At 33.4% G+C, this 18571-nt stretch overlaps 1 protein-coding gene across 1 annotated transcript; it reads left to right on the top strand.

The window, feature by feature from the left end:
* The first annotated feature begins 4105 nt into the window (after positions 1 to 4105).
* On the top strand, positions 4106 to 18571 carry LOC128222979 (uncharacterized). The gene is made up of 10 exons (XM_052932193.1): positions 4106 to 4174; positions 5949 to 6109; positions 6743 to 6864; positions 7396 to 7642; positions 10026 to 10128; positions 11189 to 11339; positions 11949 to 12159; positions 16667 to 16876; positions 17295 to 17453; positions 17931 to 18571. The coding sequence occupies exons 2-10, from the start codon at positions 5966 to 5968 to the stop codon at positions 18234 to 18236; spliced, it is 1653 nt and encodes a 550-aa protein (XP_052788153.1). The 5' UTR covers positions 4106 to 4174; positions 5949 to 5965; the 3' UTR covers positions 18237 to 18571.

Below are 18571 nucleotides of genomic sequence, written 5' to 3' on the forward strand. Positions count from 1 at the left end.
ATTTCTCGAAACATCTTAAATTCCTTAAAACAGGATTAAACTTACTTCCCTATTTTTGTTTTGGTATCATTTGTACGGTGCGGGGTGATGCAGGAATCCAGTGGATTTCACGTCAAGTCCACTCAAACGTGAATTCCACTAAGAACTCATTCATTTTAATTAATAATTATTTATTTTTTTAGTATATATATTGAAAAGTGCCTCATGAAGAATTTACATTGCAAATGTTATTGAAATTGGTCAAAAATGAAGAAGTAAGAGCAATTTTTCAAAAATTGATCGGAAATCGAAGTGAAATCCAGTTTTCGAGACGTAAAATCCACTCATAACTCATTTATTTTTAACAAATGTTTTGTTGTTGAACAAATAATTTAAAAATGCATCATAATATATTTATATTTCAAATTTTAGTCAAATTGATAAAAAAGTTGTAGACATAATTTGAAATCGAAGTGAAATCCACACATAAGTAATTTATTTTTAACAAACATTTTTTATGAACATATAATGGAATATGACTCATGAAGGGTTTATATTTAAAATTTAAATGAAATTGAATAAAAAATGAAGTAAGATTAATATATTGTAAATAGATCGGAAAGCGAAGTGAAATCCTCTTTTTAAGAAGTGAACTCCAATATTGGAGAAGGAAATATACTAAGTGTAAAGAAATAAATACAATAAAGTATGTTAATGTTAATAATATTAATAAAGTAGTAGTTTTTGTATAATATCTAAATCATTTGATTCAATATTTGGTGTGTTTTTTCACTGTAAGTAACCACTATCCAATATATTTGTTGTATAAATTGATTTAATAATTACTCTTGTCTTTGATCTATGTCCAACAATTTATTTAATAATTACTCTTGTCTTTTATCTATGTCCAACACTTGATTTAATAATTACTATTGTCTTTGATCTATGTCCAACAATTGATAAAATAATTACTCTTGTCTTTGATCCATGTCCAACAATTGATATAATAATTACTCTTGTCTTTGATCTATGTCTAACAAGGACAAGGATCACTCTCACGTGCCGATAATTTAGCGCCTTTAGCACGGTTAAGGTGATACATCAAATATCCGCGAATGTTGACATAACATACTCGGCGGTAAAAATTAAGAAGTTTAGTACAATGGCAGTAATTATTTTATGCCGAAAAAGAATGTGAGAATATATGGTAAGTATAAAATGAATCAGAAATGGCATTTGTCATTGCTATGTTTTTAAATGTTATGCTATAAACTTGTAGTGATGGATATACGTAGTATTTTGGATATTTACACGATATTAATTGTTTATGTGTGTTTTTATTTACATGTCTGCTGTATTTGTTCATAACAATGGGTAACTTTCCATGTAGTGTCTGCATTGAGGCATGTGTACTTGAATCAATTTATTGTGACAATTGTAAGTTCTGGTGCCATTGTACATGCTGTCAGATGGGCAATCTTGAGTTTATGTCTTGGGACCAACGCCATCTCAAGTCAGCGTGTATAAAGTGTGTTTGTGTTGGGCATGAGTACAACTACACAGCAGCAGCACTGAATCGGTTAGTGTAATATATGCTGTAGTACTATGAACATATTATATACATCGAAAATGAAGGATATATAATTTGCTTATTATTGAAAACAGAGACGATTTATATTAGTTTATATAATATTTATTAGTATGAATTTTAAAAGCACAATTAAACCATAAATCAATATTACTACATCTTGAAATTGCTTGAATGTTATAAGCATATTTGAAAACATCAATTACAACAACTATAAATAGAACGAATGCACATTTGCAGAATTATTATTACTACAACAAAAAATATTACTTACATGTTGAATTTAATATAAATGCTATAATGTTAACAGCTAATCGTTTGAAATTACATAATTAAAATATGGCTTGAAAATACAGTTTTTGTAGAGCAACATATATCACTGTGGTAGTGTTTAATGAATCTAATCTCATTTTGATACATTTCACACTCTGTCAAACATTTTTATAAGCATATTTAAAACCAATTAAAAGCAAAATGTTACTGAAAATATAAATAGATTTGAATTTTATACATACATTTGCAAAAATAAATTAGTAATTTAGCCCTAACATCACAACAATTGTTAAAAGCTAATCGTATGAAAAGTATTTAATGTGTCTTTTGTTGTTGTAGTGCACAATGTCACTGTGGTAGTCTTTATTAAATCAGTCATGTCATTCGTTGAAACTGCTTATTAGTTTGAAGATTCCCCTCTCTGTTATGTATGTGAAATATACCTTTTCACATCCATTGTGTTTCAGTTGTTGGAAATACTTATGATATACCGTTCTAGTCTCTGATGTAGCTGTCGTTACCGCCCAATGTAACTATTGTGATGTTATATTTAAAATTAAGGAGTGTGTTGATACAGCTGGGTGATGACGCCTGCATTCCACACATTGCGAGGAACTGTACTTGACCGGGACACTGAAATAAATACGATAACAATAAGTTTACAAATGCATTTTTTTACATGGAAATATACCGCATCGAACTCTAAATTAAATAAAAACGAAATGCTAAAGTGTTATAATACTTACGCGCAAATCGACAGTGCTTTCCTAGTCTAGATATGTAGCTATCACCTAACATAGCTATTTTTGTGCCATATTGCTATGACAGTAATAATTGTATATTTTTCATTTTGTGCATATATGTTTCTTAGGGTGTCCGGTGATGGGTGTGCACACGCCGAGAATCACTATCTCACGAAATACCATTTTAAGTTGTCATGGGGCAATGTTCAAAGGTAATAAATGTTTTGTTTCATTTTGTGCATATATTTTTCTTAGGGTGTTCGGTGATGGGTGTGCACACGCCGAGAATCACTATTGAAGCCCAGCACGGGTGGCAGTGCACACCCTCACGAAATACCATTTTAAGTTGTCATGGGGCAATGTTCAAAGGTAATAAATGTTTTGTTTCATTTTGTGCATATATTTTTCTTAGGGTGTTCGGTGATGGGTGTGCACACGCCGAGAATCACTATTGAAGCCCAGCACGGGTGGCAGTGCACATCCTCACGAAATTCAATTTAAGTTTTCATGGGGCAATGTTCAAAGTTAATATAATTTTATGTATATTTTTCATTTTGTTCATATATTTTTCTTAGGGTGTCCGGTGATGGGTGTGCACGCGCCGAGAATCACTATTGAAGCCCAGCACGGGTGGCAGTGCACATCCTCACGAAATTCAATTTAAGTTTTCATGGGGCAATGTTCAAAGTTAATATAATTTTATGTATTTTTTTCATTTTGTTCATATATTTTTCTTAGGGTGTCCGGTGATGGGTGTGCACATGCCGAGAATCACTATTGAAGCCCAGCACGGGTGGCAGTGCACACCCTCACGAAATACCATTTTAAATTTTCATGGGGCTATGTTTAAAGGTTATCTTTGTATGTTTGTTGTGCATATATTTTTGATTGACCATGATTGAGGGCGCCTCCAAGTGGTATGGCCTGGACGGTGTATTGCTATTAAAAAAAATGTGCAAACACAACAAAAAGCCCTCAAAATATGTCCACAACTTTCTTATCTTTTTATCAGTTTGAATAAAATTTGAAATATAAACTTATTATTAAGCCTTATGACTTATTCGTCAACAAAAAGAAATATTTGTTAAAAATAAATGAGTAATGAGTGGATTTTACGTCTTAAAACGTGGATTTCACTTTTCCACATGTGGATTTGACTTCGACGAAAAGAAATATTTGTTAAAAATAATTGACTATACTGGATTTTACGTCTCAAACAGTGGATTTCACATCTCGAAAACTAGATATCACTTCGAAAACCGATCTTTTTTTCTAAATATGTCCACAAATTTCTTATTATTTGATCAATTTGAATGGTATGTTTCTGGTATTTTTTCTAACAAAAAATTCCAAAAAAATAATTAAAACTGTTTTTACCTGATCCTTTTGTTTCTTCAGTTATAAATGTCTCGTAATGTTTCAAAACCTTGACCGTCTTAAATTAAACCGTTTTGTCTGGCGTCTAGTGGTCACAAAGATTAACTTCCCTTGAATCCTCATCCCGCCGAATTTTAAACTTTGACAGATGTCAGAAAAGAAAAACATTCAGACGCATCAATTTGGGTACATCAATCCGAGCTCAATTTGTATTGTAAGTAAAACCTGATTGTTATCCATTTAATTAACAACAATTTCTATTAAGTCTTTACTATTAACTTTGGATAAAAAATATCTGGAGTTCTTCAAAGTTCAATTCATTCATTTTTTTACTTTTTTATTTAAAAAGTGGAACATAACTTTATTTCATGAAGTTTCAAGAGCTAATGACTACAACGCTAACATGAGCCATTTCCAAAGTGGTTCAACTTTATTTTTGTCAATCATGAGAACCAATGTCACTAACTACAATAATACGCTTTAGGGATTTTTTTTTAACATTTGGATATTCATTTTGTTCCCTAAACGCCACAAGTCGACTGATCCATACCATTGTAAAATATATTCTTCAACTGTTCCTCCACAATACTTAACACTTCACTGTTAAATAAAAACACAAGTTACACTTTAATTATTTTAGCAAATACCCTTTACTAATTACACTTAAGTGTTTAATGAAACACAAATAATAAGTTTAATTTAGATCAACATCTGTCAATAAAGCATTGCTATTTAGAAACCATCTAAAAGGTGCCCATTATCTTTCCGCTCAATATACTTAGCGCTCTGTCATTCTTGGCTAGGAAAACAACAAGTGGGATATGTAGAGTCGCCAAAAAAACACACTCTGAAATATGTTAATATGGACTACAATGTCATGGACCTATAAACCATATACATGTACAATTGATATCCTTTCATTTCAGTCTCTGTTACGAAATTTTGGCCTGTTTCGCTATCCAAAAATGTCAGCTCCGTACCCTTTAGATAATCATTTCATACCCGACCTACATGTATAGTCATTTCGTACTCTAAAATCAGAAAAAAAGCGGAGGGTATGGAATGACTTGTTCCCGTCGTTTATCCAATGCCTTTATTTTATCAAAATTTAGTATGCATTTCAATCAAGAACAAATGAATTGAAATGAGCTTTAAACAAAAAATGAATTTAAATGATTTGAGACAGATGGATATCAAATTGACTTCATCTCATAATCACCAATTTTATTATAAGTTCACATTTTGAATTTTGGCTATGTCACTTGTTTAAAGCTACACTCGCACAGATTGAACGTTTTGACAATTATTTTTTGTCTTGGAACCAGCCAATTTTGCGAAAATCCAGAAAAACCAGTTAAATAAGACTGCTGACAAAAAATCAGATCGCAGATTTTTATAAAAATTCAAAAATTAATGTTCAATGCATTTTTCTTAAACTGTTGGTTTAAGCCATCAAACTTTAATTTTCGAATGGAAATGTGAAAATCTTTGATCTGGTTAAATATAAGGCAATCTCATACCATTGGATTGCAGATATTTACGCAAAAAGTTGCTCTTTCCAAGAAAAAAAGAAAAAAGTTGTTAAAATGGTCAATCTGTGAGAGTGCAGCTTTAAATAATATTTGCTGTCCACTTGAAGAAGTAAATTTGATATTCCACTGAAATAAACAATTATCTCCCTTTATAATCCTCTTCAATGCTCTGACAAAAGGGTAGGAAGAGTACCAGACCAAGACAATATGGCTAAGAAGGCCATGATAATAACTTGAAATAATTTCATTTTAGGGAAAAGATACGTAGAATTAACAAGTTTAATAAATAAAAAGCTAAGATAATTTTTTAATGATAGGGAATGATACATTCTAAAAAATGTATTCCCAAGGAAAAGATCATGCATTTAAAAGGCGCCAACACTGGATGAATAACATACTGTCGCCTAATTTCATGATGACTGATTAGGTTTTAAGTGCAGCTTTATTTTATAACAGCTTACTGGCACCTGAGAATGTCGCGGAGCAGCTTAAGAAGGCAGCTGTTTCATCGAAACATTGATGCCTTGCTCCACAGCTCAGTACTTGATGTAGTCGAGGAGGAGGTGGATAGTTCACGAGGCAGGTCACAGGTGCATTATACAGCCGGCAATCATGAGGTTAGGCTTTTATGTTGTTAGGCCTTTAGGCCAAGCAAACAGTCACCTGATCAACCTCCCTTTTCCTTGACACTATCATTTGAACAAGGTGATACAGTTTACTTGACGATGTATTGTTACTTTCTTGGCAACGTTAATGCCAGAATCAAAGTTCACATGTTTGTATGTATGTAAACACTAAAATGATATGCATACTTTGTATGCGGTAAAACATTTTCCTCCTACTTAGCCTGTTTACCTCAGCATAAACCAGGAACCACAAGATTACTGATATTCTCATTTTGGCCTTGGTCAAAATGTAACACTCTACCAAATGTTGAAAGTTTTTTGTTTTTTATTCAGTGATTTTTTTTTTTTGTGAAACTTACCGCCTTCTAAAGGCTGTTTCCCCTTGCGGAAAAATGTTCATTTTTCCTAAAAAATCATTTTTTTCCAATTTGATAGATGCAGACTACGTTAATGCATAAAAAAGCAATGAAAAATCTTGCAAAATCTTGACGAGACTAGCTCCTTAACTGCATAAAGTACTCATAAAGAAGTGAAAACATATATATTTGCCATTATACTAGCTATTGTGGCACTGACACCATCATCTGTGTCTTAATCCATAATGTGTAATGTTTTTGGTTTTAGATGGTAACAGACCTAGATGCCACTTGCAGCAGCCCATGTGACGGAGATGAATCCACCCTCGTGTACAACTCACCTATATACAAACCTAAAACATCAAAGGAAGCAGCTACCAACCAAGAAAGGTTCTGGATATTTAAGTTAATTTGTTTTGTTTTTAGCTAAGACCTATTAGACAATACATTTTAGCGCCGGCCTGTTATATTTATGATTAAAACAATCATTAGAATCCTGCTAAAAGTACTTCTTTAAAAAGTATTGCTTTGATTTGATATTCTTGTTAACTTCAAGTTATTGTAGAAACTTATTTATCTCGTTTCTTTTCGAGAGTACTCGGTAGCACAATTACAGTACTTTGTGTTTTGTAATACTATAAATCAAGGTTTGTGCAGTATTTAGCACACTTGCTGCTCACCAAGGCCTCCCGTCCCAGGTATGAGTTTGGTTTGTGGTCATCAAGACAAACTAGTGAGTTCCCACCTGATACTTCGGTTCCATCCAAACACATAGCCACACTCTTTGAAAGCATCGTGCCAATGTGAATGATTAATAATTTAGTAAAAACATGTTTAACAATCATTGTAAAATAAAAAGTTAGAACTTACTACAAATCGGCTTTGTTTTGATAATCATGTTCAAACTGTTGTCTCTTACAGGGAGACATTACAGAAACCCCCACCCTCAGAAAGAGATTCAGAGCGTAGAGGGACCATGTACTCAGAGCCCTGGGGTCCGCAACTTACACAAGCTTCCCTACTACAACCATCTGCAGGGACATCCGATACACAAGAACTCCCTAGGCAACCCATAGGTGGCAAAGGTACCAGCTCTGGCCCCGGGTTTACAGCCAGTAAACCAGGTACCACATACACAGAGATTGGAGAACCCAGTCGTCCTAGCCAGGTATTGACAATAACCTGTAAAGAAAATGATGTCTGTTTCCTGTAACCCGTCCGACTGTAATTTTTTACCGCCGACCGCAATTTTTTTATGCCCCAAAATTCGAAAAGTCAGATTTTTAGAGATCTCTGGCCTGTGATGACAACGATAATTTAAATAATTTAGTAGTGTTCAAATCGTTGCATAGTTACAAACGTTTCCGGTTTGACAAGTTGAAACAATGGCAAAAACCTTAATGGCTGTGACATTAAACTGCAGGGCTTTCAATTGAACCGAGCTCCCGGGTTTTGACGCACAGAAATCGTTAATGACCCGAGACGTCAGTTTTGACCCGGGATATTTCGGTGTGAGAGTCGGTATCATCTGAAAGGAGCCTCAATGCATGATCTGAATGTTTGTTTAACCTGCAAGAGCAATTAACAGCAAGTGACAAGTGATTATCAATCTGGAATCTGATCGGTAACCATGTCAATTAGCAGCACTCAAACTCAATGACGTAATATTAACTCCGCCCATTATGCAAATTAACGGATACCTTCTGCTTTTTCGCTAATTGCAATGGTTTTGAAAAAGTTAACAACAATGCTAAGATATATTTTGTTCATTTATTTTAAGTTGTTTTATTATATCTCTGGTTAATGAAAAAATATTCTTATAAGTTTTTAATGAGTTAACAGAAAAATAAACATTTTTCGTACCACATGGTCTAAAATGCGCGGGAAACAGGTGCACGCTAACTTCCTGTCAATTTTAATGAAAGTGAAAGGAGAACTGCGTAGATCGTCGCAGTGTTATAGTTTAGTTTATAATTGTATAACAGTTATGGTTATGCCATTTATGAAAAATATGATGTTGCAATATTGGCAATAGGAACGTTGAATGTTTTTGTTTACTTCCGGAAAAAAGATAAACCTGAAAGTGAAACTGAAAGTTAAAGTAAAGTAAGAAAGATGCTACTAAACAATCGCTGGTGCATATTGGAATTTGACAAGGATGCACTGGGTTACATAACGAAGATGCATTAACTAAATTAACTAAATTATATGTTCGTCAGAGTCAGAACAATTTTTTCCAAGTTTTGACTCTGGGAATTTTTTAACCGCGTAGTCCAGTCAAGTCCAGAAAAGGAAAAAAGACAAGGTATTCTATTGAATTTTATATTGATTATTTTTCATCGTGCTTGAGATTTTTACAGATTTTTACAGAATGAACAGTGGATCTTTTTAAAACACTGGAAATTGTTAAAAAAAAGTTGTGGAAACTATTTAAGGTACTGTACGTGTACTAGTTTTGCTGTTTAACTGTTTAAAAAAGAAAATGGTATTGATTTTTTATTGGTCAGTTTTATGATACTGATTCTAGTCTATTTAAACATATTCTAGTCCAATCTGTTATTTTACACTGTTCGCTGCCGAGTCAGCAGGTAAGGTTTAAGTGTCCAAGCAGTGAACAGCGTAGACCATGGGTCTACACTGGTCCCAAAGATCTGTACAATTCTGACAGCACTCTAAGAGTTCAATGGTTTAGTTCATTTGATTCTAGTCATTTATCATTCGAAGTATTGATTTATATATGTTTTGTGGAGATTCTTGCCTTTTCTTGTTGTAACAGCATTTTATTTTATAATAGTTGTCATGTACATTTAATTGTAATACAACTTGATATTATTACTATATTATTATTCTTAAAATAGTTTGTGCAATAATATCATGTTTTATTATTACAAAATGTATGCATTTTGAAAGTTTTGTTTAAAACATTTGCCAAAAATAAATTGTCTAAATGTTATTTGATTCACTCTTTCACTGGGTTATATTTGCAAAGTGTAAAGATGAACTGCTTCCCTGGTGAACATACTGACAATGCTCAAAATTGCACATAATGTTGCCACCGCTGGGAGTCAAACCCATGGCTTGCCCTTCAAAATGATGCATTCTACAACTGACATACATGTACAGTGGCTGTCAAGCTAGCAGTTTTAGCTTATTAGTGGCAGAAAGATTAAATCTATATATCACACTGAATTCTTTTTAAAATAATTCACCTGAAATAAACATGAATATTGGATCATTCTGACATATAAAAAAAAATAAAAAAATAAAAATCCCCACCTACCGACCCATCTTTTTTTCAGCATGTTACAGGAAACAGACATATTTTTTTTTAGGCCTTAATATATTCTTGTTGTCGATTTTTAATTATTTAGGATTCACAAAGCACCAAATGCTGTTTTCCAATGATTTTTCAATTCCTCTCAGTTAAGTTTAAATATTTTGTATTTTAGATACATGTAGATTGCCTTTATAAATACTTTCACAATTAGTTTTAATTGAGTTGAAAAGTAATTGTTTGAAAATTGTCATTACTTTTATAAACCTGTTGGTAGTCTCCCCTGAAGTTCCAGTTCCCAAACCCAAAGCCGGGCTCTAGTGGCCAGCTGAGGGACAATGACCTTCAATTCTCTCCGATCCCACACTCCAAAGCTACAGGTCAGTTTAACCATGCATTACACTTTCCAGGCTTTCCAAGTTTAGACTGAAGGGATCATTTCTTAGTTCAGTACTTATTATAAGCATTTTGGAAGCAAATTCTTGCACCTATGCTCAGTTTATAAATCTCAGTTTGTTATCTTTTCAAATAAAACAACACAAAAAAAATGTACGGATACCTAAGTATCAAAGTAACATAACCTTTTTTGTAACTTTGACAGTTGTCTGTGTATTTTTCAATAATATTGGGAATTGGTTGCAGGTCATTTTGATGGGGATAAATGCATACAATTTTGGAAATCCAATCCAATTTTTGTCTAGAAATAAACAAGAATAATTCGAAAAATGGATAGAAAAGAACTAAGACAGTGGTCGAAATTAACATAAGCCTGCAAGCCCTACACTTTTTAAATTGTCTTCCGGGCTTGCTCAAACTCTGAATTTTATAAAGCAGGGCATTGTTAAAAAATTGATGCCAAGCAATAGTATTAGAATTAGAGCTTGTTCATCCAAAAGTCTAATTACGATGACTGCTAAGATTGTGATAAAGTTTATTTCTTTAAGATAGCATGACCTGTCCAAAATGGTTTGGGGTTGAATTTTATTTATTTAAAAGTGAGAATTTTGTATTCACAATGGAATTTCAGCCCCGTATTGGTTAGAAAAAATACACTGTTAGAATGTAGTATAATGTAAATGAAATTTGTGGGGTTAGGTAGTTTTAATGCTCAGGTCCCAATTTCTCGAAACTCCTTAAGCTTAACAGGCTTAAGTAGCTTATTTCAATAAACCAAAATACATACTGAAATTGAGTTTTGATAAATGAAAGTTGTTCATTGTGATTATCATAAAGATAGTTCCCATATAAAGTATAAAAACTTATAAAGTAAATATTACATAAATTATTGGGAAAAAAATGGGAACTTAACTTGATCCTCTTATAAGAGACTTTAGTAGTTTCGAGAAATTGGGTCCAGAAGTACCAACCCACTTAACACAAAGTTTTCTAAATTGGTACCTTATGGAATCAATACATCAGTATTTCTACCATGCCTCCAAGGTACGAGCAGGCTAGCCTGCGGGAGTTCTGTGAGGGCCCTCCCCATGAGCCCTGCTCTGTTCCTCACCCAGACGACAAGCACCCCGGGGCCTAGTGGTGTTGCCATGGATTCACCAACCTGCCACTCAATCATCGAGGAAAACAACAACACGTATGCAGCTTTATGGGAATAATTCAGATGTTCAGTATATAATAGATGATAAGAAAAATTATTATAACATGTTTGTTTTGGCATGACACACAAAAACCCTGTCTCAAATGTTTACAAGCAATTCTAAGACTAGGAAAGGACATTTGGTTATTAATTTCATAGATAAAAGCTGTTATGATGTGTTTCATATTTTTATTGCTGAAATCAAAAGTAACATAATACAACTGCAACAAACCATTCAATTAGGATAGCAAGATAGTTATTGATAGCTTGGCATGTTATAAAATTCATGCAATTTATAACTGAGGAAAAGTACAGTCTCAGTCATGGTACAAAATTTGTAGATCATATACACTGGCTCAACAAGAAAATGATATTTCAATATCTCCTAAATGAAAAGTTGCTTGCGTAAACTCAGTTGGTAAAACATTGTATTGTGAATACTGAATAATATTGTCACATTTTCATAACAATTCAATTTCCTTTATGCGCTCCTAATTGGCAAATAAAATCATTAAACCAAGCGAAGTATATCATTTGTGCATTTCGGTGTACTCCATTTTGATAGATGAAGTATAAAAAGTATGCTTGCACTTTTACTAATTTCAGCATATTCAACTTCCCGGAGTGTAATATGTGTCGTATCTGCCACGAGGACGGGAGCAAGGAGCGATTGTGGTCCCCGTGTCACTGTAAGGGTACGATGGGCATGCTCCATCTCTCGTGTCTCGAGACTTGGCTTGGGTCCTCCAACACCACACGATGTGAAATATGCCACTTTGAGTTTATTGTAGAGAAAAAACCACGGCCATTTAAATGGGTGAGGAATTCATCGTCTTGTCAGCAGGTTCAAAATGACTTGACCCTAACCTATATATTAATTAAATTAAAATATAATAACAGTACCGGCAAAGGCAGATAAAGTAAAATCTTGAATCTTAAGATAAAATTAATATTGTTACGGAATTTGCAAATTAAGAAAAAAAAAGGATACATGTAATACTACCAAAAATATAAATCAAGTTCAAATTATTTAGGCCTAAATGAAAAATACCTGTGTTTGGGGCAACCCGACCCTTCCTGGAAAAAAACATTCGACCGTTAATGTTTTGGAAACTACATGAGTAGATAAAAAAAAAAAATTCATTTGTTGTTCACCAATTGTGTTGAAAACAACTTAAGGTGGAACGCGACTATGATTTTTTTTCGAGTTACTGTGTGAAAATGGGTATACAAATAGAAGAGCATATGCTCAATTACGGACTGTTTTTACATTTTCAATAATCGGAACAGATTTGAAACTATGACTCCTCAAAATATACCACTGACATCAATTTCTAGACGTCTCTCATATTTTTGCGTTCCAGCTACAATAACCGATAGTTTCACCAATTCTTCGTTTACCGCTAAGAAATTTAAACCTCAAGTGCGTCTTGTGAAAACGTTCACGCACATATATTTTTCGTTTTCTTGTTTAACGTTATTTATTTAAAATTCGTCTTTAACGTCATTTTTCGCAGGAAAAACGGCGTCGTGTTTTGCTGAAAAAAGTGCGCCTTTCTTTAATTCTTGAAAAACCTGCTCGTTTAATTTTTGATTTTTTTAAATACATGTATTCAATGTTTTATTACAAATTGCCTGATACCAAAAAAAGGGTACCTCACCGAGTTCGTTTTTGCTCAGTATCAAATAATCTAACCCCTATACCAGTTCTTTTTCATTACGTATTGTTATAAAACATTAAGCATGACGTAAATCGAACTATTATTTACGCTAATAAGAGCTTAGTTTTGAATAAACCACTGATCAATAACATATAACAGTTGTTGTTAATTTTAGTTAAATTGATATTTCAACATTGTTTTCTTCTGTTGAATTCCGAATAGTTAACATTATTAAATAATTAAAGCACTGATTATAAATGAACTATAGTTAAAGTGACATGCTTATTCAAAATCCATGCATAAACATGTATAACAAGATCAATTTTGTCTTATAAAACTTTAACTTCTTACTCAATTATGCATTTATGGAAAATATTAATTACTGGTTACAAGATTTTAACCGCGTGTTTAATAACAGAATGCACAAAAACATTAAATTATTGGTGAATGCTAAAATATTTACTGTGGTCTACTCTAATCTCATAATGTAAAAATACCATGTTTTATGCTCATTTCTTTCAAATCAACTCGGTATTTCTCATAAAAAACTTTGTTTTCGACAAGATTTCTGCATCCAAGCGTCAGATCACATACGACCTTACTATCATGGAAGTCAAATAGACTTATTTTATTTGCATGTAGAATGTAAGCTTTTTATTTTTACTTATATATAGCTATATCCTACCTATATAAATATTTTGACAACAATATGCTATAATTTTAAACTGTACTATTATTGTATATAATATTATTTATGTTCTATGTCTATCAATGTTTGGATATATTATGAATATGTCCAGCCATGGGGAAAATTAAGATATTGAGTTGAGTAGAGATGGGAGAGTAAGTGTGCATCTTTAAATAGTTACTATAAGCTCATTTTGATAAGGGTTGTTATAGCTTACATACAAACACACGCACAAAACAAATAATAAAGTCACGTACGCACGTGTAAAAACGCACCCCACACACCATCCCACACTCAAGCACGCGTGCACACGCATGCATATATGCGCTCGCGCTCTCGCACATACACATTCACACACACACACACAAACGATCATACGTACGCACACACTCGCTCTCACACACATGTACGCTCTCACACGCAGGTATGTATGTACACACGCTCGCGTGCGCGCACACACGCACGCGTGTACAATACGCACGGCAGGGACATTGAGTGCGGGATAAGGTAGCTATGTTGGCTTCTGTATCATGGGCATTGAATGCATCGCCGGAAGTTGTCTCATGAATTTGCTTGTACGCACGAGAAGCTTTGATTGCGTGGTAAAGTCAGGAAAACAAAATAACTTGTTATGGATTAAAACAAACAATGCATTGATTAACAATATTAAACATTTTACTGCACTAAAAACATTAACTTTAAGATCGTCATTTGAGCCATTTGGAACATATATTTTATCATAGTGTGTGTGTGTGCGTGTTCGTGTGTATGGGCGTGCGTGCATGTACGAGTATGTGGGCGTATACGTGCGTTCATGTGAGTGCATTTGTGTGAACTATAACAACCCTTAATAAGATGAGATAATAGAAACAATTTAATGTGATCATTTACAATCAGTGCAAACACAAGTATTAAACACAAATACGATTTACCACAACTGATACTATTGTTTTAATATGCCTTTAAGAATAAATACATATCCAAAACAATGGTTCTTATGATGAATACCAAGTTTAATTTGAAAGAAATATGAGACCATATATAGTAAATCCTTTAGCATTCACCAAAAAAATGAATCATTTTTGCGCTTTCTACTATTTAATAAACAGTTACAATCTTGTAATCAGTGAATAATATTTTGTATGAGTTTAATATTTAGTAAGAAGTAAGGGTTTATCAGTCGAAATAAATGTTTGTTATACATGTGGAATATTGATTTGAATAAGAGTTTCACTTTAAAATTTTAGTGTGTTTTAAATTAACGCCGATTGACCCCGTTATATATTGACCACATAAGTCATATTCTTTCTGTATAAAGAATGACCGATCAATTTTTAACGTCAAGAACTGACCATCCCCCACGTTCCCCAAACCGTTGCGTAACAAATGACCCTTGTTGAAAATGTTCAAGAGTTATATTCACTACCAAACTTAGTCAATAATATGGTTACCAATATTAGTGGAATTTATTAATTGTATATATTTTTTTATTCAACGATAACCGATTGACTACATCAAACTTAGATTCAAAACACTGAACTCTATAGTCGCGTATTTTATAGATCTGTATACTATTACATTTTTCTCCGATAGTGACATACAGAAAAAAACTTGGATGATTTAGGGGGGGGGGGGCTGCACCCCCTCTACTGCCGGGATCCGTTTGTGCTTAATACAATGCAGATTTCTGTCGATTATCATTTTTTGGTTTGTTAGTTATAGTTTGTGTATGAAATGAGTGTCACACACTGGATTTTCTATGCTTTTGCTTAGTTTAGAGCCTTATAACTGCAGATCTCTACTGATTCTTATTAAAGAAAATGGTAACTAATAAAGTAGTAGAACCGTTTATTATTTGTTATTGTTGTGTTATTACTGTAGATGTATATAATAAAAACAAAGCACTAATCAGCATAGTCACAGCTCATAGCATAGTGACTGGAACGATTATTGATGTGTATTATCAAAATATTATAATTTGGCAAATGAGATTGCATAATAATTAAGAAAGCCTCGCATTAAAATAGCCGCCAGATTTAAGTCATTGATTTATAAAGCTGGTTATTCAGCGCCCGTCTTGTGTGGAATTAGATATTTTGTACAACAACACTAACAAATATCCCTAACATAAAACTGATCAGACACTCTAATCTTTCCATTTAATAAACAAAAACAATTTGATTAACATCATGCTAAACATTTAAATACACTACGTATTGAAAAAGAAACAGGTATAGGGGTTAGATTATTTGATACTGCGCAAAAACGAAGTCGGTGAGGTACCCTTTTCTTGATATCATGCGATTTGTAATAAAACATTGAATACATGCATTTAAAAAATCAAAAATTAAACGAGCAGTTTTTTCAAGAATTAAAGAAAGGCGCACTTTTTTCAGCGAAACACAACACCGTTTTTCCCGGGAAAAATGACGTTATAGACGAATTTAGAAACAATAACGTTCAACAAGAGAAAGAAATATATATGAGCGTGAACGTTTTCACAAGACTTACTTGACGTTGAAATTTCATAGCTGTAAACGAAGATTGATGAAAATATCGGTTATTGTAGCTGGAACGCAAAAATATGACAGACGTCTCAAAATTGACGTCAGTGGCATATTTTGAAAACTCGTAGATTCAAAACTGTTCCAGATATTGAAAAGTAAAAACAGTCCCTAACTGGGCATATGCTCTTCTATTCGTATACCAATTTTCAGACAGTAACTCGAAAAAAAATTCATAGTCGCGTTCCACCTTAAAACATAGGCTAGACTATTTATTATTTACTACACAATATACCAAAATGGCATGGTAAGCAATTGCGACTTGCTTTGCTGCTTTGACTTGACTTAAAAACAGAACAACAAAAACTTTGTTGCTGCCTAGTATTTCTGAGCTTTTTACCTACACTTCGATATAAATATTTTTTAGGCCTTACTGAAATATAATTTTCATGTCTGTCATCATCCTTTTAGTACATGAAGGAGCCATCCTTGAAGACAGACCGGTGGGTGATCATTCGCGACGCGTGTATGACTGTCTGTCTGGCCATACTGGTGCTGGTAGTGACTGTGCTGTGCCTGGTGTTTGCTGAGAAACTTCGCTCTGAGGATCGTCTTGGTCCGGCCATGGTGCTTGTGATGATAGCCACCTGTGCAATCATTCTGTTTGCCATATGGATCATGGTGAGATTAAAGCTAGATATATCAATGATGGAGTACTGTTAAACATTCAATTGGTCATTTGCCCTCAAAGTTCACAATTATCATTTGTGATTTCCAACATTTATTATCTCTAGTAGTAAAATTATATTTCATATAACATAAGAAAATTTATCAAGATTCCTTTTGTAATAATATTGCTTTGGGATTTTACAAAAATCAAATATCTTGACCTATGTTGGCATTTTTTTTCCCTGCATGGTTCACATTGTATTAACTGATTTTTTTTCACAATTGTTACCCTACACATTACCTATTATAGCGTTTTTTTTTACAGTATTATTTGTTCCCTGCGCTTGAAAATTCTAAATTAAATTGGCAATCATCATCTTCAAAAATAAATCAAGAGCACACATTCATAACCATTCATTTTCTCTTGCAGGTGGCGGTAAGTCGTGTTCGTCACTGTGTAAAACACTGGCACAGCCAGCACCATGTGCTCACCATTAAACAGCGCACATCGACAGACGAAGAGACCAGTAGGAAAAAAATCTTCTACAGGTTCTCAGTGTATTTCTCGAGAGATCGGAAAGGGACAGAGGTAGTTTCTTCATTTACATTTTTTTACCTTGTGTAGATAATCGACCAATTGCAAGCGGTCATCAAGCAATTAGTTGACCAATAATAAGATTATAGTTTGCAAATTAATTGTAGCACATTGTTGAATAAGTCAATGGATTAACTTGAAACACTTGTCAATTTAGGTTCATCTGATAGGATTCTTCAACATTTTTATAATAAAAATATGAATATATATATATATATATATATATATATATATATATATATATATATATATATGTGTACATATATAGTAATAATTTATTCCAATTATGGCATGTGTGTTCAATTACCGATTATCGTATGGTATTTTTTCATTTTTAACGTATCATCAAGTAAAGTTATAATATTTCATTGTATGCCACATGGACAGCACAAGCTTATACTATAAACATTAAGACAACTTTTATGCAATTTTATTACTTACAACAAGTATTTCTTACTTTACACGACCTAGAGGAATCTCTCTGCCAGGCAATCGATAGACAACCCAAACCTGTGTTCCTCCTTCACCTTTATAAACTGTTCCGTCGGCTCATACAAGACGGCCATGATGAGTCCGGTCACTCCCAAGGAACCACTACTCTGTGCTGGCTGGGATGAAAATGATGATGAGGTTACCTCCCTTGATGAGAGCTCTCCCTCAGTTGTCTCCCCTGACAGCTTCTATGACGATGGAGTGAGCTACTACCAGCCGCCAGAGTTGGGCACCACGGCTCTGCTATCATATGACGCTGGTGTTGTCAAGGAGACTGGTGTTTAGCAACTGAAGGTTCTTTTGAACTACCAGGTGGATTTTTTGATAATTTTTTTTTTTACCCGAAACTTTTTTTGCATTGGCTTCAGGCCTGAAAACTGACACTATTGCCTGGCCCCTGCCTGAAATCACTTAAATCCTAAGTTTGAGACTCAGTAAAAGAGAATTTTAAAATGTAACATAGTGTCTTTAATAAAAACAATTTTGAACAATTATGTGTACAATATTGTGGAATATGCTTTTGTTTAAACAGTACTGCCATGTTTACCATTATTGCTGGGAAAAAAGCATTTTTACCATAATAATTAAGATTTGCAATCATGAGTCTCAAAATTGGACAA

The sequence above is a fragment of the Mya arenaria genome, chromosome 17 (genome assembly GCF_026914265.1).
Source record: "Mya arenaria isolate MELC-2E11 chromosome 17, ASM2691426v1".
NCBI lineage: Eukaryota > Metazoa > Mollusca > Bivalvia > Myida > Myidae > Mya > Mya arenaria.

Excerpts from the sequence above, each read along its gene's own strand:
- LOC128222979 (XM_052932193.1), top strand. The coding sequence starts at position 5,966 with ATGTCGCGGAGCAGCTTAAGAAGGCAGCTGTTTCATCGAAACATTGAT. Across the intron at positions 6,110-6,742 it reads ATACAGCCGGCAATCATGAG|ATGGTAACAGACCTAGATGC; the intron begins GTTAGGCTTTTA and ends TTTTGGTTTTAG. Across the intron at positions 17,454-17,930 it reads GAGATCGGAAAGGGACAGAG|AGGAATCTCTCTGCCAGGCA; the intron begins GTAGTTTCTTCA and ends TACACGACCTAG.